Source organism: Populus trichocarpa, chromosome 1, assembly GCF_000002775.5.
Source record: "Populus trichocarpa isolate Nisqually-1 chromosome 1, P.trichocarpa_v4.1, whole genome shotgun sequence".
In the NCBI taxonomy this organism is placed as follows: domain Eukaryota; kingdom Viridiplantae; phylum Streptophyta; class Magnoliopsida; order Malpighiales; family Salicaceae; genus Populus; species Populus trichocarpa.
Window position 1 is genome coordinate 42,081,603 of NC_037285.2, and position 22,015 is coordinate 42,103,617.

General features: G+C 34.7%; 2 protein-coding genes across 2 annotated transcripts; both read left to right on the forward strand.

Annotated features, from left to right (window-relative positions):
* The first annotated feature begins 919 nt into the window (after positions 1–919).
* LOC127904377 (uncharacterized mitochondrial protein AtMg00810-like) lies at positions 920–1,942 on the forward strand. The gene is made up of 2 exons (XM_052447657.1): positions 920–1,653; positions 1,753–1,942. The coding sequence occupies exons 1-2, from the start codon at positions 920–922 to the stop codon at positions 1,940–1,942; spliced, it is 924 nt and encodes a 307-aa protein (XP_052303617.1).
* A 10,050-nt stretch (positions 1,943–11,992) lies between these two features.
* LOC18095536 (phenolic glucoside malonyltransferase 1) lies at positions 11,993–13,595 on the forward strand. The gene has a single exon (XM_006370143.3). The coding sequence runs from the start codon at positions 12,052–12,054 to the stop codon at positions 13,489–13,491; it is 1,440 nt and encodes a 479-aa protein (XP_006370205.1). The 5' UTR covers positions 11,993–12,051; the 3' UTR covers positions 13,492–13,595.
* The last annotated feature ends 8,420 nt before the right edge of the window (positions 13,596–22,015 follow it).

Sequence of the window (22,015 nt, forward strand, 5' to 3'; positions counted from 1 at the left end):
GTTAGGAGATAAAACTCCTTATGAAATCTGGTATGGCTTTAAACCCAATGTTGATCATTTAAAAGTTTTTGGCAGCCCTTGCTATGTCTTGCAACCTAAAGTTAAGAGAAGAAAACTTGATCAAAAGGCTGATATGGGAATTCTTATAGGCTATAGCACAAAATCTAAGGCTTATAAAATCTATGATCTGAAATCTAATAAAGTTGTGATTGCTAGAGATGTAAAAGTTTCAGAGAATGGTACATGGAACTGGGAAGCTACATCAATTAAAGGGACAAAACAGGAGTATCAAATTGAACTGGATGCTACAGAGGATGATGATATTGTCAATGACAAACCAGTAAGGGGGACAAGGTCCTTAGCTGACATTTACAGCAGGTGCAATGTTGCTGAAGCAGAACCAATAGATTTTGAAGAAGCTATCAACTCACAAGTATGGATAGCTGCAATGAAGGAGGAGCTCACGATGATAGAAAAGAATGAAACATGGATGTTGGTTGACAGGCTCGTTCACAAGAAGGTAATTGGTGTGAAATGGATTTTCAAAACCAAACTGAATGCAGATGGGAGTATCAACAAGCACAAAGCAAGACTTGTAGTGAAGGGTTATTCACAAGAGCCAAGTATTGACTTCACTGAGACATTTGCTCCAGTATCTAGGCTTGATACAATAAAGCTCTTGCTTGCTCTAGCAGCACAAAATGGTTGGCATATTTTCCAGTTAGATGTTAAGTCTGCATTTCTGAATGGTGTTCTAAATGAAGAAATATATGTTGAACAACCTGATGGCTTTGAAAAGGAGATCACATCAAAAAAAGTATATTTGCTAAAGAAGGCTTTGTATGGACTTAAATAGGCTCCTAGAGCCTGGTACAGCAGATTAGATGGTTATCTTTTGAGTTTAAGCTTTGAAAGAAGCATGAATGAAGTAACTTTGTATGTGGAAAATGTTGACAAACATACTCTGATCGTATCAGTGTATGTAGATGATTTATTGATTGCAGGAGACAAGGAGCAGCTGGTAGAGGAGTTTAAAACCAACATGAAGGATAAGTTTGAGATGAATGAACTTGGCTTGCTGTCATACTTCTTAGGCATGGAAGTAACTCAGTCGGAGCAAGGTTGTTTCCTATGTCAAAAGAGGTTTACAATGAAGCTACAAAACAAATTTGTAATGGAAAATTGTAAACCAGTCAGTACACCTACGGTACTAAGACAAAAGCTAATGAAGGAGGATGGAGCTCCTAAAACTGATGGAAAAGCCTACAGAAGTTTAGTTGGTAGCTTGTTGTATTTAACTGCTACACGTCCAGACATTGTTTTTACTGTCAATTACCTCTCTAGGTTCATGCAAAGTCCAAGTCAAATCCATTTTGTTGCAGCCAAGAGAGTTCTGAGATATCTGAAAGGGACCTTAGAGTTTGGCATGCATTTTGTGAAATCAAGTTCTGTTAAACTTGTTGGTTTTTCTGATAGTGATTGGGCTGGAAGTGATGAAGAAATGATGAGCACCTCAGGTTATTGCTTTGCTATTGGAGGAAGCATTTTCTGTTGGAACTCAAAGAAGCAATCAGTGGTTGCACATTCCACTGCAGAGGCAGAATACATAGCAGCATATATGGCAGCAAAGCAATTGATATGGCTAAGGAAAATGTTGAATGATCCAGACTTTGATCAATGAAGTCCCACAGAATTGTTCTATGACAATACATCAACAATAGCTATTTCAAATAATTCTGTTTTTCATGATAGGACCAAGCATATGAAGATCAAGTTCCATGCTATCAGGCAATTCCAGCAAGAAGGGGAACTAGAGATGATATACTGCACTTCAAAAGAGCAATTAGCAGACCTGTTCACCAAGCCTTTAGCTAAAGATAGATTTGAAGATCTAAGGGAGATGATAGGAATGTGTAGCTTTGGAACCAAGGAGGAGTGTTGAAGTTAGGCACCAAAGCTGAAATTAATGTCTCAGCCATATGTTATCTTTCATTAATGTTTATCTATTAGTAACATCATTATCTTAATGTTGTTTAGTCAGTTTTTACTTCTTTAGATATGAAACCTATTTAGGATAAGTTACATAGCTCTATAAATGAAGGAGTTTATGTTAGTTATGTTTCTTAATTGTGTTGTGATTGATTTCATCTATAAATAAAAGCTAAGGGATGGCAGTAACCTACATGAAAAACATTCTGCTCTTTGTTCTTTGTTGCAAGTTCTTTATTCTTTGTTTTTCTGGTTATCATCAACATTCAGTTCTTTATATACCGATTATCAACATAGGTGTGTTGTCAGTTAATGCTTTTCAAATATCTTTTCAAGTATGTCAATAAAATACCAGATAGGTGTAGAATGGATGTTGAAAAAGAGAAAAACGATGAGATTAAGGCCTATCTTAATTGTCATTTTATCTACCCATACGAAGCTGTCTGCCGGCTCTTAGAATTTGCTATTCATTCAAGAAATCCTCCAGTTGAACATCCGCAGGTTTATTACACAGATTTTCCAAACAAATTTGTTTGGGATTCCAAGTAGAAGTAGTGGACCGCAAGAGCAAAAGGGTTTAATCATGGTTGTCCAACATATGTTCATCCTGCAGCAAGTGAGTTATATTTTCTTAGATTGCTTTTGAACCATGTCAAGGGGGCATTAAGTTTTGATGACCTTAAAAATGTTTTTGGAATTATGCATCCTACATTCCAGCTTGCTTGCAAGTCTTTGGGTCTTTTAGGAGACGATAAAGAATGGGCAAATGCTTTATGCGAAGCTATTGCAACAGCAACATCTCCACAAATTAGACAAGTTTTTGTTAGTTTGGTTCTTTTCTACGAAGTTGGTGACCCAAATGGTTTTTTTCTTCAGTTCTGTAGATCCATGCATGATGATATTGTATGTTGTTCAAGATCATCTTTAAACATGCCAAATCTTCTAATGTCTGATGATGAACTTAGAAACTATGTGCTTTATAAGCTTGAATTGCTTTTTAATGCAACATCAACATCTCTTGAGAAGCATAAGCTTCCAATGCCTGATGAAAGATTGCTTATAGAAATAAGAAACAGATTATTAAGGAAGGAACTTAATTATGATGTTATCGATCTTAGATCACAACATTCAACAACTTTCCCATTGCTTAACCAGTGCCAAAGAAATGTCTATGAACATGTTGTTACAACTATCATAGAAAGAAAACAAGCTCTAATATTTGTTCATGGACATGAAATAACAGGAAAAACTTTTTTATAGCATACTATAATAAACAAAATACGGTCTGCAGGTTTAATTGTCTTTGCAGTTGCTTTACCTGGAATAGCATCATTATTATTGCTAGGTGGTCGAACAACGCCCTCACTCTTCAAGATTCCGCTCACTGTTTTTGAAACCTCATCATACGAGATAAAAAAGAATATGGACCTTTCACGTCTTCTTGAAATGACATCTCTTATTATTTGGGATGAAGCTCCAATAAATAACCGATGTTGCTTTGAGGTATTAGATCGTTCATTGCATGATGAACTTGCATGCAACGGTCCACACAATCAAAATCAACCATTTGGTGGCAAATCAATTTTATTAGGTGGGGATTTTAGGCAAATCTTGCCAGTTATTCCAAGAGGGACAAGAGAAGAAATCATCCATGCTTATTTCAGCAGCTCACCACTATGGCATAAATTTAAACTTTTCACACTCAATGAAAACACGTGACTCCCATCGGATGGGCTAAGTGATACCGAGAAAAAAGAGCTACAGTTGTTTGCCAAATGGATTCTTATGATTGGTAATGAAGAAATATCTGACATCCCATTTGAAGATGACTATGATGCATCCTTGATCAAGATATCAGCAGAACTGCTTCTGGATACAAGTTCCAACCCCATTGCATCCATGGTTTCTGCATTTTACCCTCACATCAGCAAACCATCACCTAAATCCTATCCATTTTCAAAAGAGAGCAATAGTCACACCAAAAAATGCTATAATTTCTGTGATTAATGATTTTATTCTTGACATGTCACCAGAAAGTAAGCATGTTTATCTAAGCAATGACAGTGTCTACACATCATCAAGCAATGCTGAGAATGTTGATTTATTATACCCAGTTGAATTTATCAATCAGCTTGAATTTAATATTGTTCCTTCACATAAACTTTCCTTGAAAATAAGAACGACAATCATGTTATTATAAAATTTAAATCCATCAGCAGGTTTGTGCAATGGAACGAGGCTTTTAGTTACACAACTGGCCGAGAAAGTCATTAGAGCGCAAATAATAACAGGTTCCAAAATTGGCAACAATATGTTCATTCCAAGAATTGTATTCCAAGTAAATGATGGGAAATGTGCATACACAATCAAGAGGAGATAGTTTCCTATTCACTTATGCTATGCAATGACGATAAATAAAAGCCAAGGGCAATCATTAAAAATTATTAGAGTTTTTTTTAAAGATCAAGTTTTCACCCATGGCCAATTTTATGTAGCCCTTTTAAGAGTTACTTTGAAAAAAGGACTCAAGATAATCATGACAAAGAAAAGCCTATTGACTATGCAAGGAACATTGTTTACAATGATGTTATTAACGTTGTCACAAGAGAGTGATATAATAACATTGGAAATGCAAATCAAAATATATTTCCTAATGAACTCAGTTTAATCACTCTTTTTCAGGTCTATCCTTTAATCTTAATTTATTTTATTTATTTATTATTTGTATTTTAAATTTTGCTTAGCACATTCCATACATGATTATGCTATTTAGTATACCATTATCAATTTTTCATTCTCGGTTTATTGCTTTTCCTTATCATATACATAGTCTTTACCTAACATTTTTTAATATAGGGTCATGGCTGTACCGATTAAGGATATCAAGAAGTACACCTTTTATCCATTGATGAGAGTACGAGTTTGCCGTGTATTGATTGCAAAATTTCAAAAACAAGTCAGCAGTTTTAATTGCCTTTTCATCGACAATCAAGAAACACGATGCAAACTATATTTTTAAAAAATTTAATTTTTTATCTTCCCATTAATATTTTTTTTTTCAAGTGAAATTAACATTTAAACTAAGAAACTGTTTAGGAACACGATGCAAACTATATTTTTAAAAAATTTAATTTTTTTGTTTTTTCTAAAATTTAATATAGTTTATATGTTTTGAATCGTTTTGATGTGCTGATGTCAAAAATAATTTTTAAAAAATAAAAAAACATCATTCGGCATGTATTTCGACACGAAAAATTATTTAAAAAACAACCGTTACTAAACTGTCAAATACCACCTAAATGTTATGTTACTTTATTGTTTGTTTTATATTGACTCATGCTTCCTTTTTTTCACAACGCAAATGCAGTCATCTATTTCAAATTCAATTTTCATTGCACTTTTATCTCTTTTTGCATTAAATTGCCACTATTTTTTAAACGGTGGAGCTATTCAAGGATCATCAAAAGCAAGAAATGTTGCTCATTTCACTGACGCAATAGTTTAAGGTCTCTACTATATATGAAGTTAAGGGTCTTTACACCTATGAAAACATATCAACAAATATAATCATTGATAACGACGGGGTTGTCGAACTTAAGTCTAGCGTCAAAACCAAAGCTATTGATCCTTTCACTCCTGTCGTGTCAAGATATTATTTCAGGTTCATTGAATTTGCACATGTTCTCTCTCTAGAAAAGGGTTCAAGAGTTCTCACAAGTATAACAATGTTACTTTCATATTACATGTAACCTTTACACAACTTTACTTTATTGTTCGTTATCCATGTATATCCATTTAAAACTAACATCTGCATTTACTTTTTTTATTTAGATGTTCTTGGAAGGCTCAAAGCTGTTCAGTTGTTGGAGCAAGTATTGGTTCATGGCCAAACATTAGAGAACAAGAGGGAATTTATTTATACTTGAAAATATAAGGTTCAATAAAACACTTAATACGTTTTTTTCTCGATGTTCTTTTTTAACATATTTTCCCAATCTTATTGAGATGCACATAACTATATAGGGTGATAGCGTGAAGGATTTTGATGATTCTGCTCTTCAAACACTTAATTCGCCAATTATAATGGCTTTTGCAGCGTGTAATAGAGTACCGAGGTTTCAATACATTATATTACCTTAAAACTCCTACTACTTTTTTGTTTGTCATTATTTTTAGAATATATTTTCTTACTTGCACATCTCATTCCAATTCCAAATCTTTCATCTGTCAGCCAGCCTAATTTAAATGGGATAGCTGCTTCTATATGTTACATTAGAAGTGTTGCCTTACCATCATTAGTAGGTTTCTTCCTCATACTTCATTTAAATTTAACTTCTAATAATTGTTTTTTTTTTTGGCTCATTTACTTGCATGTCAATTTTATCTTGACAGCTTCAACCAGCTACTTATTGAGTGTCAAAGAACCATCTCAACCCAATAGCTTAAGCTGTTAGGTGAAGTTCCAATATATGATTTATATTATTCTCTAACACACCTCCTCAAGTGAAAGCCCTTTGGGCTTGAAACTTGCACAGACCCACTACCTTGTGCTTAATTTTTATCAAATAAATGGGGATGGTGAGATTCGAACTCGAGACCACTTGGTCATCAAGGCTCTGATACCATATCAAAAAATCATCTCAACCTAATAGCTTAAGTTGTTAGGTAAGGTCCCAGGATATGATTTATATTATTCTCTAACATTGAGGTGTACCGACTTCCTTCATCCTGCAATGCTGTTTTGAAATTAGAAGACCAGATTCATGAGAATAGAAAGACAATTAGAGAAATCCTTTGTATGGAACCATATGAGCACAAGTTGAATATCTTTCTTGATATTCTTTCTTCTTTAATTTTTTTTAAACTAAACTTCATGCGTCATTTATCATGTATAGAAATTTATTCAATCTACTTTTTATATGAAACATGCACTAAATACATTTTACCTACACTATAACAGAATATGAGATTCACATGTCGTGCATCCATTACTGATTTTGATATCTTTAATGGATGGTGGTACCCAAGTTGTCCTCATTGCAACAAAAAACTTGGCGACCCTGCTAAGAATCCAGTTTGCATAGATCATGATGCAATAACATCTTTTCCTCTGCCATGGTAAATCTTTCAAAAAAATAATAATTCATGATCCATACACACACGTACGGTGGCATGTTTTCAAATGTATTAACTTTCATATATCCTTTTTACAATTTTCATGTATTTTTAAAGATAATGTTTTTCCTAAAAATGTATGTTTCAGTGAAGTTTAATTAATATACATTATTTTTTGGATTGTTGTTACTTTGTTTGCGTAATAAGATAGGTAAATACAAATAATAGAAAGAGAAGAGAAATAATTTAGGGAGCCAAATTGGAGTCAAGTATGAAAAGGGGTCTAAAATGATTAAGGACTAAAAAATAGTGGAATACTATGCAAAAACAAATATGAAAAATAGATAAGAATTTAAATAAAATTGGAAAATTGTAGGAAAGGTATCATGCATGCACATTAAAAAAAAAATAATTAATTAGAAATCAACAAATCAATAAGGAAACAATATAAAATTCCCTAGCAATATTTTTTTCCAGCTTAGTTTTTCCTATTATAAATAGTTTTAACATTTGGTTGAGCTTTAGATGTAGCTAGATGTGCGAGAATGGCTAGAATGAGCCTAATGGAGACGAATGTAAGAACTGGTCTACGAACCTCATAATGGATTCCCTCCTTTTATGTAAAGCCCTTAGTCACATATACCTTTCAATAGATCTGAACCTATTTGTCATGCTGCAATCTTAGAATATGTTGTTTCTTCACATTCGTTCTTAACCGTTTGGTTAGGGGTTTCTTTTATCTGTTTTTTTTATAAAAAAAACAATGAAAATACTACCATGTCTTTGGCGGGTGGGGGGATATGCATGTGTTGAGGGACTTTTTACGATTCAGATATAAAATTATTAATTATTTTTAAAAAAATATTTTTATTATTAAAAAACTTAAATTTAAACTCATGTTCTCTTGGACTTGGCAATCATCCAAGTCCAAGGTACTAAGACTTTGCAGTTGACCAAGTCCAAGGTATAAATATTATTACGCTACCTTGGACTTCGCTGTTTGTCAAGTCTATGTGTAGTGGGTCCAGCATGCGTGCTAGACCCACGATACCCTGGACTTGGTTGCCTACTAAGTCTAGGAGTTCTTTGGACTTGGCCAATAGCCAAGTCCATGTACCGTGAACTTGGAGTCTAAGTGTAGTGAATTCGGCATTCGCACTGGATCTATGCTACCTTAGACTTGACCACTGCCAAGTTCAAGTGTAGTGATTTCAACATATGTGGTGGATCTACACTATCTTGGACTTGATTCGCTCAAAAAACATTGATTTGATTTTAAGATTAAAATCAATTATTATTCTTATTATTACTACTACTCCCACTAGTACTATTACTACTACTACTATTACTACTACCACTAATCAATTTTTATTATTACTACCACCACAACCACCATCACTACTAATCTATTATTATTATTATTATTATTAGTAAAAAAAATAAAAATAAAAAACTATTATTACTATTGAAGAAAAACCATAAATTGTTTTTTAAAAAGATTAAAAAATATAAGAACTTGGACAGACAAGATAAATATTATTATTAATATTATAAATATTTACTGTTGAGTCTAGTGTTGTAGTCAGACCCAACGCTCTTGGGTCTTAGATTTTTTTGATATTATTTATGAAAATAAAAGGTTGACCCGCAGTGCAGTGGGGGCCACCTAATTAGTACATGTCTAGAAGACGTCCGATACTGAACATAAGAGCTTGACCCGAAGATGTTCACCCCCCTCTCTGTGAAGTTACTAATCAACATGAAAGGGGTGTTTAGGAGTGTAATAACGGTTGTTTTTCAAAGTTTTTTTTTCTCGGAAATACGTTAAAATAATATTTCTTATTTTTTACATAAATACATCAAAATAATTGGAAAACACCAAAATAATTAATTTGAAATAAAGAAAAAAAATAAAAATAATGTAATTTTTTTAAAAAAATATTTTTGAAATATAAAACCAAACGAATTCTCAAATATCTTCCTATCATAATTGGATGCTCAAGACAATTTTAGGCATGTTTATATATATCTAGTGAATAATTCACATGACAAAATCACACCACTAACCATGGCCTTGTCGTTCCTCTATGCGGAGTGGGATGGAGAATCTTTTATGGAAGGAGTGACACGGTTGTCGGTGAAAGCATGATTTGTAGACGACAAACTAATGTGTCAATCAATGTGTAATAAAAGTCTAATACAATCGTTGCCAAACTAATGTGTTAATCAATGTGTACTTTCTACTATTCTTAATAATTACATAGACATGGAAAGTGTCACTGGAGACTTCAGGATGAAGCTACGAGTAAAAGAAAAATAAATCCGTTTATGATAATTAGAAATTTTAATTGTTCTTTAGATATTTTAGGTAAAAAAAATTAATTATGTTAAAGAAAAGATTAAGATTATGCTAAAATACTTTAAATAAAATAATTTTTTTCGTGTTTGTTTTTAATAATAAAATATTTAATTGCATGTACATTCTAAGATTTTTATCTAAATTTATATCTGTATATTATTAAAAATAAAATAAAAAATTATCAAAACCTAATGCAGTAATTTAGGATCCATGCCTAACTACATCATCTAATCTTTAATTTTGGAATACGTGTATTGGATCCAAATAAATGATAATTGTTAATACATTCGTAAATAGGCTTACATCAACAGAAAAATCATATAATAAAAAAATTATTATTTATTTTTTGTGTTTTTTTAAAGTAAAAAGCCGTGTATTAATAATTTATATTATCTATTTGCCAATATTCTTAAATAATAATTAAATGATTCATTTATTCGAGGTAGGCTTTACAGATAACAAAAAAATTATTACACGATAAAATTATGGAAAACAAAAGAAAGAAGTCATAATTGTTTTTTACTTCTAGGTTTTTCATGTATTTTTAAAGATAATGTTTTTCCTGAAAAATGTATGTTTCAGTGAAGTTTAATTAATATACATTATTTTTTGGATTGTTGTTACTTTGTTTGCGTAATAAGATAGGTAAATACAAATAATAAAAAGAAAATAAAAATAATTTAGGGAGCCAAATTGGAGTCAAGTATGAAAAGGGGTCTAAAATGATTAAGGACTAAAAAATAGTGGAAGACTATGCAAAAACAAATATGAAATATAGTTAAGAAATTAAACAAAATTGGAAAAATGTAGGAAAGGTATCATGCACATTAAAAAAAAATTAATTAATTAGAAATCAACAAATCAATAAGGAAACAATATAAAATACCTTAGCAATATTTTTTTCCCAGTTTAGTTTTTTCTATTTTTGGAGGATCTAAACAATATATATAGCGGGAAGTTGTAGATAGATATCAAGGGCCATTTGGTTAAAAGCTAAAATTTAAAAAAAAAAACTAATTTACTTAAAACTAATTTTTTAAGTGTTTTGGGATTGTTTTGATGTATTGATATTAAAAATAAATTTTAAAAAAATAATGATAAAAAATATTATTTTAATACATTTCTGAGTAAAAAGAATTTTGAAATACAACTTCTATCATATTATAGAATGTATATATAGGAAATATTATAGGCACTACTCTAGTATTGTAATCTCTATCTTTGTTATTATATATTGCTCTACACATATAATTAGAAAATGATTGACTAACTAAAGGTCAAGTCTCCTCCTTTATCTCATAATGGAAAAAATATAATTTGTATTCATCTCAGTAACTTTAATTAATATTTAATCTAAGTAAAGCATTAACTATGAATATTTATAAACAATACTTTAATGCAATAAAAATATTATAATTATAATAATTTTATAATTTTTTTTAAAGTATTTTTATCATGAAAAAGTATCGAAAGGTAACATAGTGGATATTTTGATGGAGTATAAAAAATAAATAGTTTTGGTATACATTTACTTTTTTTTTTTTGTCTCTCATTGTTGTATCTGTCAATCAACACGACAACCCAACTTTAAGGTTCCATTTGTTTCACGGAAAGTAGTTTTCTGGAAACTACTTTTCAAACTTTCATGTGTTTGTTTATCATTAAGAAAACTGGTCAACGAAAAACACTTTCCAGTTAAAGAAAAATTTAGCTTGGGTTCCAGGAAAGTGTTTTCATTTTATTTTGGGCGGAAAACACTTTCAAAATGTTGTGAAAAATTTAGAAATATCATATTATTTGCTAATTATATAAAATTTGATCCTCAAACTTTTTATTGCTATATATTTTGTTTTGAATCTTTTTTTTTTAATTTTATCCATTAAAATTTGATTTTTATATTAACTTTGGTCCTTATTTTTATGATTGTTATTTACTTTTTTTATTATTTTTTAATTGAAATTTTTTTTCTATCAATTTTGATCCTAATTCTTTTAATTGTTACTTATTTTATTTGAAATAATTTATGAAATTAGAATTATTATTATTTTAATTTCATCATCTTTTAATTTTTTATCTGTTAGATTTTATCTCCATTATTTTGATTGTTATTTATTTTATTTGAGATAATTTATAAAATTATATTATTTTTTTTAATTTCATTCTCATTCAACTTTTTAATTTGTAAGATTTGTTTCTTGTTATTTTAATAAACTTGAAAAAAAAAATATTAATAAATTATTTTCCAGATTATTTTTTATGACATAACTAAACAATGAAAAATATTTTTCAATTTTCATGAGATTACCAAATATCAAATATCATTTCAAGAATTTATTTTTAACCAAAAAAAAATAGTTACATGGATCACCAGATAGAAGTACCAATTAATCAGTCAAAACGAGAAGAAGAACATCATGATAAGGAGCAGGCTCAGCTATTTTCCTTCTGTTTTTTTCCTGGCACAGAAATGGCTCATTTCGATCAATCTGAAAACTATTGGTTGCCGAGTTCTATTAAAGGAGCAAGAGCTGAAACGAAAAAAACATATCCCACCCTCAATCTCTCTCTCTCTCTCTCTAGCTATCTCTATGGCATCACCGAACTCTGTAAAGATACTTGATATCTGCGAAGTGGCTGCCGCTTATGACTCTACCAAGTCAGCCACCGAAACAATACTCTCTCCTACTTTTTTTGAACTGTCAGGTCTCAGATTTCCTCCATCTGACTGCCTCTGCTTCTTCAAACTTACTGATTCAAACCCTACCTTCTTTCACTCTGTAATTTTCCCCAGTCTCAAACAATCACTTTCCCATGCACTCCTCCACTTCCTCCCTATCGTCGGCAGCCTAACATGGCCCCCTGAATCCTCCAGACCCATCTTTGTTTACCATCCTAAAAACGATTCCGTTTCAGTTACCCTTGCCGAGTGTAATGGTGATTTCGATCGCCTTATAGGCAATGGAATCCATGAAGCTGTTGAATCGCATCCTCATGCTCCCCAATTGGTCGCAACTGACACTAGGTCGCCATTATTGGCTTTACAAGTAACATTATTTCCTAACAAAGGCTTTTGCATTGGTATGGAAACGCACCATGCAATATTTGACGGGAAAAGCGCATCTATGTTCCTCAGAGCCTGGGCTTATACATGCAAATATATTGTCGAAAAAGGTGAAGCCCCACGTTTATTGCCAGAAGAAATCACCCCCAGTTTTGAATGGAAAAGTATCCAAGACTCAAAAGGGTTGGAGGAGAAGTACATTAACTTGTGGGCGACCATAGGGAAACGGTTAGAATCAGGTTCAGACTCGAACCCAAAAAGTGTGAAGCCGTTGACGAAACTTGAAGTGCAACCTAACTTGCTTCGAGCAAACTTTCATTTATCTAGTGAAGCCATTAAGAAGCTTAGAGAAAGTGTGTTGCGTTATCACCCGGAAGCAACAGACCCTACAAAACGACTTCATCTCTCCACTTATGTTCTGGCATGCTCTTATGTATTGATCTGTCTTGTCAAAGCAAGAGGAGGAGATGCCGACAGAGAGGTTTATTTTGCGTGGTCAGTGGATTGTAGAAGTCGTTTAGACCCTCCTCTTCCACCAAATCATTTTGGTGACACTGTTGTGGCTCGTCACATAGTTTCTAAAGCCGGAGATTTTATGCAGGAAAATGGATTAGCTATTATAGCCGAGAAGCTTAGCGCTTCCATAAACGGATTGGACAAGGGACTCCTTGAAGGTTCAAGTGAGAGGTTAGAGATGTTGTTAAGTTTGGGACCAGAAGTGCGACTAATTAGTGTTGCTGGAGCGACCGGATTAAAATTTTACAACACGGATTTTGGATGGGGAAATGTCGAGAAGGTGGAGCTCACATCCATAGATAGAACTGGAGCGTTTTCAGTGTTGGATATTGGAAATGGAAATGACCGAAGGACTGAAATTGGCGTGGCTTTGAAGAGGCCTGAAATGGAATCTTTTGCTTCTTTTTTCTGTAATGGCGTAGAAGTTATGCCATTCAAGCAAATTCAATGAAAAGAAAGAAGAGAAGGTTTTCTGTGTGAGATTGGTTTTTGTATTTTCAGTTCAAGCTCCATATCAATTACCTAGTTTGGTGCTAAATAAAGGAGACTATCCTAGATGTCATGTTATGTTCAAGCATTGCTAAATATGATTTCTGTAGAACTTATATTTTTTTTTTTAAAGTGATAATTTAATTTTTATTGAAACAAAATGATTTTCCAGTAAATGTTTTCATTTTGTTATTAATTTTAAAAAACATAATATTTTTCTATGTCATTTATTTAATAAAAACCAAAAACATTATTATAAAAATTGATGTACCCAAAAAAATCAAAATGATTAAATAAAGATAAAAAATATACATCACTAATTAAAATCTTTTTATCTCGTTAATATACTCAATTGTTTTTTTTTTTAAATCTTCACTAAAAGTTTTATTTTTTAAACAACATTCTATCATCATTTCAAAAGAAAATTTCAATTCTCAAAATATAACACCCTAATGATTTTAATGCAAATATAATAAAAAATACAATAATATTAAATTGTTTATGCATTCTTCTTCAAGAACTCTCATTAAATCCCAACCAATAATATTTGCAAATAGTTGGGTTCCACTGTTATCCATTGTTCCCAGGAAAAAAAAGGTTGAATAAAATAACACTAACAAGAGGTTTTCGGCACCTAATACTCGTGTGAAAAGATTAAGTATAAAAAAATAAAGACCTTGTTTCAGATTTAAGGTTTCTGTGTGAGTGTGTCATGTTTTTAGAGAGAAAGAGATTGGAGAGAGAAATCATGTTTGAAAGAGAGAAACAAGGTTTGTGAGGAAAGTGTGCAAATTTATATTTATTAAATACAAAGACAAAAATATATTTCAACTAATTTGACTTGTCCCATTAACCATGAAGGAAAACCATATTTTTTTCAAATCTTAGAATGAAAATGAAAAACAGACTAAAGTATAGAGGTGTTTTGTAATTATCATAATAAAATTGTCAAAAAAATATCATTTTAATATATTTTTAATTGAAAAGTATTTTTACAAAAATATCATGTACCTTGTCGCACGTCCGAAAATCCGCGCTGCATCGGGCTTGGCGACTTTTTCGTCTTCTCGTTTGCTTTGATTACATCGTTGGGAGTCGCCACCTAGTATTTAATTGAGGGCTACTAGGAAACCCGGGTGTACTGGTCTCGTCAGAGATTCACGGGTAAGGGACTGGTTATGGTTAGGGAAGGTATTAGCACCCCTAACGCACCCTACCTGAGGTAAGCTGCTTCGTGGACTTGATGTGTTAAAGAAGTTTTAAAATTCGGTTCATTCATCGAATTTTAGAAAATACAACTTACACTTACATGTAAGTTCATAATTCTTTATCCGTGAGCAAATCAGAATATTAAATTCTTCTTTATTCTCGCAATTTTATCCTAAAAAAAACATTCATAAACAAAATACACACCACACATTCACTTTCAAGCTTCGTGGACTTGATGTGATTTAAAAAATAAAATTTTAGCCCAATTCTAAGACTTTGATAAATCAGTTATTAGTTCCCAAAATATATGTAGATACATGTTCTACATTTTTATGGAAAATACAACATGATTTTTATCTGTCCTTTAGATATTTGTGCATATAAATTAAAATATTAAATTCATTTTTTTTATTCAATAACATACCTAAAAAAAATACAAACACACACACAACTCTTTTTCTATTATTATTTGTTTTTTCTTCTCTTTTCTTTTCTTTTCTTTTCTTTTTTTTTTTACATCCACATTTACACCAAGTACAAATTATAAAAAAAAAAACTCAAAATTACACAAATATTACATTACACAATTTGAAAATTACAAAATAATCCAAAAAATCAGGAAAAACAACTCTGGGATGCATTCTGGGTCTGCCTGAACAGTAGCGGCGCATCTCCCCACGCGCCTCCGCCATTGGCGGCGCGTGGATTCACGCGCCGCTGCTGACAATGACCGGAAATGGGCAGATCTGCCCTGCTTTCTTCTTCCCTTCCCTTCTCTGCTGGCTGTGAGAACCACAGTTACCTGCAAAGGTAAAAACACACATGCAAAGCTTCCGATTCTTTTTCCCTTTTTTTTTTTAGATCTACGCTCTCTTGTCTTCTCCTTTTGGTTTTCTGTTCTTCCCTTCTGCAGGTGGCGGACGGCTCTGAGGTCAGGGTGTCTCTGTGAGCGGCTGGAGGAAGGTGAGCAGCGGCTGGTTTCTGTGGGCGCCGCCGTATGGGGGCTGTCGCTGGAGGGCAAATCTGCGAACGCTGCTGGAGGGAGAAGACGGACCGCTCCGAGTCTGTGGGCGATGCTGCTGCTGACGGCGAAGACCAGGAAGAAGACAGCGGGGGCTGACGTTGTGTTCGGCTTGAGGAAGAGAGCTTGTCCGTGGGTGAGGGGGGAGTGAGCGGCTGCTTAGGTGAGGGGGGAGTGAGCTTGTCCGTGGGTGAGGGGGGACGGCGGCTGTCTTCAACAGGGAAAGGGAGGCTTCGGCTGAGGGGAGAAGACTGGGGTCCGTCTGGTCAGAAGAGGAAGGTCGGCTGAGGGAGAAGAGAAAAAATCAAAAAAGGGGGGGGGGGCTGGCCAGGCGGCGACTGCCTTCTGGTGAGGGAGAGAAAAAGCTAAGCTTTTAGGGTTTGTGTTTTTTTGTGTTGCCTCTCCCCCAAATCTCAAAATGGCCCCCCTTTGGTTTTGAGTTTTGGACCTATATTTATAGGTAAAATGTTGTCCGGACTCAAAATTGGTCCTTCAATTTTTTTTTTTGTAAATTTTGATTTTTCTTGTTTTTTCTTGTATTTTTAAAAACGAGCAATATCAACGTTGACTCAAAGAGAAAAATCAAGGATTTTAAAAACAACGCGTGAAAATTCGAACGCATTCGAAAACTTCTGAAAATTTAAATTTTTTTTTAGACGACGTTGAAAATGCTAAAAACGATGCAAATATATAAAAACATATTTTTTTGGATTTTCGTTGTTTTTCGCTATTTTTGGATTTTTTCAAAACTTTTATCAAATAGGTGGGTCAAAAATTGAGTAGCAACAGATGCCCCCTCTTTACAATGCTTACGAAGCAAAATTCCTCAATGTTTTGCATAGTAAGCTTTGTAAAGAAAAGAAAAAGAAAATGATCTCATTATCTTGGGCAACTGCCCCTTTTAAAGAAAAAGTGGTCTATTTTCACGGGCGACCTGCCCACACATACTCATTATGGTCTATTTTTAGGGGCGACCTGCCCACACACTCACACGGGTCTATTTTCACGGGCGACCTGCCCACACATACTCAAAGTGGTCTATTTTCACGGGCGACCTGCCCACACACTCACACAATGGTCTATTTTCAAGGGCGACCAGCCCACACATACTCAAAGTGGTCTATTTTCACGGGCGACCTGCCCACACACTCACACTGGTCTATTTTCACAGGCGACCTGCCCACACATACTCAAAGTGGTCTATTTTCAAAGGCGACCTACCATTTTGATTGGGTTTACCTGAGATCCCATCTGGCGATCTAACAAGAACAAAAATTGGTGTGTAGCTCGGTCAACCTGAAATCCCATCTAGCGATTCCCTTTAACCAAAGCTAAATTCTGCATGGTTAGGCTAAACTGAGATCCTTTTGCCGATCCCCTTTAACCAGAACCAAAACTCTTGTGTGCGATTAGGATAGACTGAGATTCCTTTCGCCAATCCCCTCTAACCAGAACCGAAACTCTTGTATGGTTAGGATAGACTGAGATTCCTTTCGCTAATCCCCTCTAACCAGAACCAAAATCTATGTGGTTGGGCTGAACTGAGACCCCTTCGCCGATCCCCTTCAACCAGAACCAAAACTCCTGTGTGCGGTTAGGATAGACTGAGATTCCTTTCGCCAATCCCCTCTAACCAGAACCGAAACTCCTGTATGGTTAGGATAGACTGAGATTCCTTTCGTCAATCCCCTCTAACCAGAACCAAAATCTGTGTGGTTGGGCTGAACTGAGACCCCTTCGCCGATCCCCTTCAACCAGAACCAAAATCTGTGTGCGGTTAGGATAGATTGAGATTCCTTTCGCCAATCCCCTCTAACCAGAATCGAAACTCCTGTATGGTTAGGATAGACTGAGATTCCTTTCGCCAATCCCCTCTAACCAGAACCAAAATCTGTGTGGTTAGGCTGAACTGAGACCCCTTCGCCGATCCCCTTCAACCAGAACCAAAACTCCTGTGTGCGGTTAGGATAGACTGAGATTCCTTTCGCCAATCCCCTCTAACCAAAACCAAAACTCCTGTATGGTTAGGATAGACTGAGATCAGAACCAAAATCTGTGTGTGTAGCTCGGTCTACCTGAAATCCCATCTGGCGATTCCCTTTAACCAAAGCTACGTGAGATCCCATCTGGCGACCTCCTTTAACAAAAACCAAAAAATGTAAAAAGTGGTCTCATTGTAATGGGTGACCTACCCAGATGAAAGAATGTTAAAAACGGTCTCATTATGATGGGTGACCTACCCAAGTGGAAAAAATGATGGTCTCATTGTGATGGGTGACCTACCCAAAGAAAGATGGTCTCATTATGATGGGTGACCTACCCAGAGAAAGATGGTCTCATTATGATGGGTGACCTACCCAGATGGAAAAATGTGACTTACCTGGCAAAAAGACTTGGCTGGAGAAGTCTTGACAGGATAAGGTTGACAAACTGCGCTTCCTGATTACAGGGTTGACTTGAAGACCCCTCTTGATGACAGGGTTGATCTCCTCGTTTCTTTGAGATTCCCCTACTAGCAGGGTTCATCTCATTCTCTTCTCGTTCCAGGATCTAAACCAATTCTTTGTTATCATCAACTCAATGATTCTTTCTTTGTCCACAATCTTGCTGGACTTCATTGAGGATCTTCCTGTAACAATCACAAGTATGTGCAGTGCTTTGAGGTTAGATGGCATGCATGCATCCTTACCTGATTTGAAATATAGGTCCCCCCCTCTTTGATGATCCATTGTTATGAGGTGCCTTTGTTTGCATTCCAAAGCTTTCTTTGTTCTTTCGATGCATTTGCGTGCTAGCCTTCTACTCAAATGCAAGTACAATGCCCATCTTAGGCTGTCCACGGTGATTACTACTCTCGTTGTTTATCAAGCTGGACTCTGCCCCCAAGTGTGGTGTTGCTTGATTCATCATGAAGGATTTTCTCTTTTGGATTCTTCTAAGAATTATCCTCTGATTGGTTGTGTGCATCATGCCAACACCCATCAAAATGGTCAATCAATCATGAACTTACTTCCAGCTAAAACAATACTTTTCAAGTATATGTTATCATCAACCTTCTTGGAACTGTCAGGTCATCCAGACATGGATCTCATACCTTGCAGTAAAAGCCTCATCGTTGTTAGCTCAATGTTTTTCTCCATGGATTCCTCTCAGTTTGTCAAATCAAATCATGAAAGGAAATGCATTGGCATCATCAATGATGTTCATCACCCATATTCATGCAGTGAAGTGCGCATTTGAGCTTCAAAACAAATGGTCCCACAGTCAATCTTAGTGGGTGCATCCTTCCAACATTCATTCAAATGCAACAATGTGATAACATCGCTCAAAAGTCATAGCCATGTTGGAGATGATAAACCAAAATGAAGATATGAAAATATCCTTCAAGTGCAGCGTTGCCCATTAATTGCTGCTGAAGTTCACTAAATCATGGATTGTCTTTGAACAACATTGCCCCCAATATGATCTGAACATGCTCATTCTTCTTTCTATAACCAAATGGCTTTTGTGATCGCTAAGAATGACTTTGATGGACTTCGCCAACTCATCGTTCGATTCTTTCTCTGCCCCCAGCTGATCTGAATACCTTTTGTTTTCCTTCTCAGGGTCCACTGTATTGACCCAGGTGGTCAACTTTTCAAGGAGTGTCAAGAAGTGTTGATGTCATTCTTGTCAAGGATTTTGCAAACTCGATCGATATTCTTCTTATTTGACAATCTTTCTATTCTGGAATCAACTCTCATACTCCAAAGATCATGTCTATCCAAAGTCTAGTTGTTGGAATGAAATCAGAGAGATGTCAATTTTGAAAAGTATTTTTGGAAATCAAGCTTGTTTGGTCAAAGATCCAACACACGTTATTCAATGTAGTCCTTTGATTGTCGTGTATTTTGAAAACAGAAATGACCCGTTGTAAGATTAAAATGACTTTTTTCATGGTTCTTTGTGTCAGTTTTAATCTTTGATCTTTGGGTATACCTTTCGATGGTCTACGATGAGGTGACCTTCTGTGAATTTCAAGAAACAAAAGGCTCAAGTCAAAACTTGAGGATTCATCAAGAAAGATTGTTTTCTTTTTTTTAGCACCAATTTTATCAGCATGCATAATAACCAGTAGCTTAATCCATGAAGTCACGACCCTTATGGAAAAGCTCTTCAAGTTTTGAGAGCGCCATTTATCAATTCAAATTGCTTGCTTGATTAAAAAGGGCTTTTAAAAGCACGTAATGCAGGCTATGGTTCATGGCTATGAAAGAAAGGAATTTCACAGGCTCAAATGGTGTTTAAGGGTTTCAAAGACCCAGGATCAACATCAACTATTCACCAACTTGTTTTCTATTGTTGTCTTTGTAGAGGAAACGACATATAACCTTGTTAATCTCAAAGATCAGACTTCTCTTAACATAAGTCATAATGCAAATCCACCTTTCCTTAATGAATAACCAACCTTAATCATCTGATAACATCATAGGCTTGATAATGGAAACCAAAAGTCACGTTTATAGCTTAGTCTTTTTTCTGGTGTTGACTTTTGTTGTGTCTTTCCTTGATTGAAATTTCTTTTGCCCTTCCTAGACTTGATAGGCGTTCTCCTTCCTTTATCTTTGACTTGCCTTTAAACGAAGGCAATTTCAACTTCTTCTTTTTTTCAATTCTTTTTTTTTTCTTTTTTTTTCTTTTTTGTTTTCTCATAGCCTTCCTCAAAATTTCTTATATGCCCCCAGTCTATGTGTTTTCTTTTAGCCCTCTCTCAATCATTGGACTTTTGTTCTAAGCCTTCCCCTTTATCCATTAATTATATCAATGTCTCCAACATATCTCTCATCTGCCCCCAGTGTGGGGTGTGATCCAAGTCAGGGTTTTTATGAAAAGAATATTCTATCCAGCTCAAAATGGGACTACAAGGGATATAATCTTTAGAAAGTGAAGGGATATCAAAGATGGCCTTTTCTCATTTCAAGCAAGGTCGGTTAGAACCGATCAATTTTGACCCCATCCGGTGTAATGATTGGGACTTGTAAGAATTATGATTCACGAGTCCATAACTACCGAATCCACTACATGTTATTATGCATACTGCTAAAACTTAGCTATATGATGTGTGGTTCAGTTTCAGGAGGTATGAGTTCAAAATTGTTTAGTCACCTCATGTCATTTTCAAGCATCGAGTCATTTCTGTAATCAAAACACTTTTAATCTTCCGGATTGATTAACCTTTATCGCATGTTGGAGTTTGATCAAAATATTTTGTCAGAATGAAATGCTAAACATCTTTGGATTTCAAAACAACAAAGAGACAAAAACAAGACATGTTTCGTTAAAGGATGAGATGTGATCCCAAAACAAAATGCAGAATTCCATAACAATATGATTGACAATTCATCGCCATTCTTGAATCAGCTTTTCTGGCAATATCTGTGTTTTGCCAAGCACTTTCGATCACATGTCATTCTGAAGATGTTCGGGGGATAATATAGCCAATGACACTCTCCTTCACAAACTCTACTTGTCTCTTGCTCACTGACTTCCGGACTCGCTTCTTGAAATTCTTGCAACTGTTCCAGTAAATGGCTGAGTACCCCACCATGACATCACATCTCTTGTTCGGATTATACCACCTAAAAAATGGTAGTTGCATGGGATTTGTCGGAGTCAAGCAAAAATCTGGAATCTGGCAGATGCTGGTAAATAAACTCACATGACAACTGTTCAATTGAAATTCTTGCAGCAATTCCATTGAAATGGCCGAGGACCCCACCATCACATCACATCACATCACATCTCTTGTCTGGATTATACCACATGGCAAATGAATGTCTATCTTTGGCAAAGACATTGGAGTAGTCGATGATACAACGAGACTTGGCTAGACCACATAATTAAGGTTTCCCACCGTCAGAGTCTTCCTTTGATTCATCTCTCATCATTGTTCTGGAATCCTTGGCAGAACCTTCAATCTTTCCCATCTTGATAGCTTGTTCATTTTTTTGGCAATTCATACAACTTCATGTCAATCTTCCAATGTTATTGTTGTTGTTTTAGGATTGTTGGAAACCTCTCAATAGCTAAGGAATCCTGGTAGTGCATAAAAACAAAAACGTGTGGAATCACACATTGTCAAAACTGGAAGAGAGCCCGATGAATCTAAAGCTCCTCTATCTCCTCTTCGATTCCTCACAGACAATGGAACAAACAGACATCTGTAAAGGGAGTTCTGCTCTGTTAAAGTTTCAGTCTTCTTCATGTTGTTTAGTCC

Coding starts and splice junctions, on each gene's coding strand:
- LOC18095536 (XM_006370143.3), top strand. CDS start 12,052: ATGGCATCACCGAACTCTGTAAAGATACTTGATATCTGCGAAGTGGCT.
- LOC127904377 (XM_052447657.1), top strand. CDS start 920: ATGAATGAAGTAACTTTGTATGTGGAAAATGTTGACAAACATACTCTG. Junction 1,654..1,752: donor TTGATATGGCTAAGGAAAAT/GTTGAATGATCC, acceptor TTTTCATGATAG/GACCAAGCATATGAAGATCA.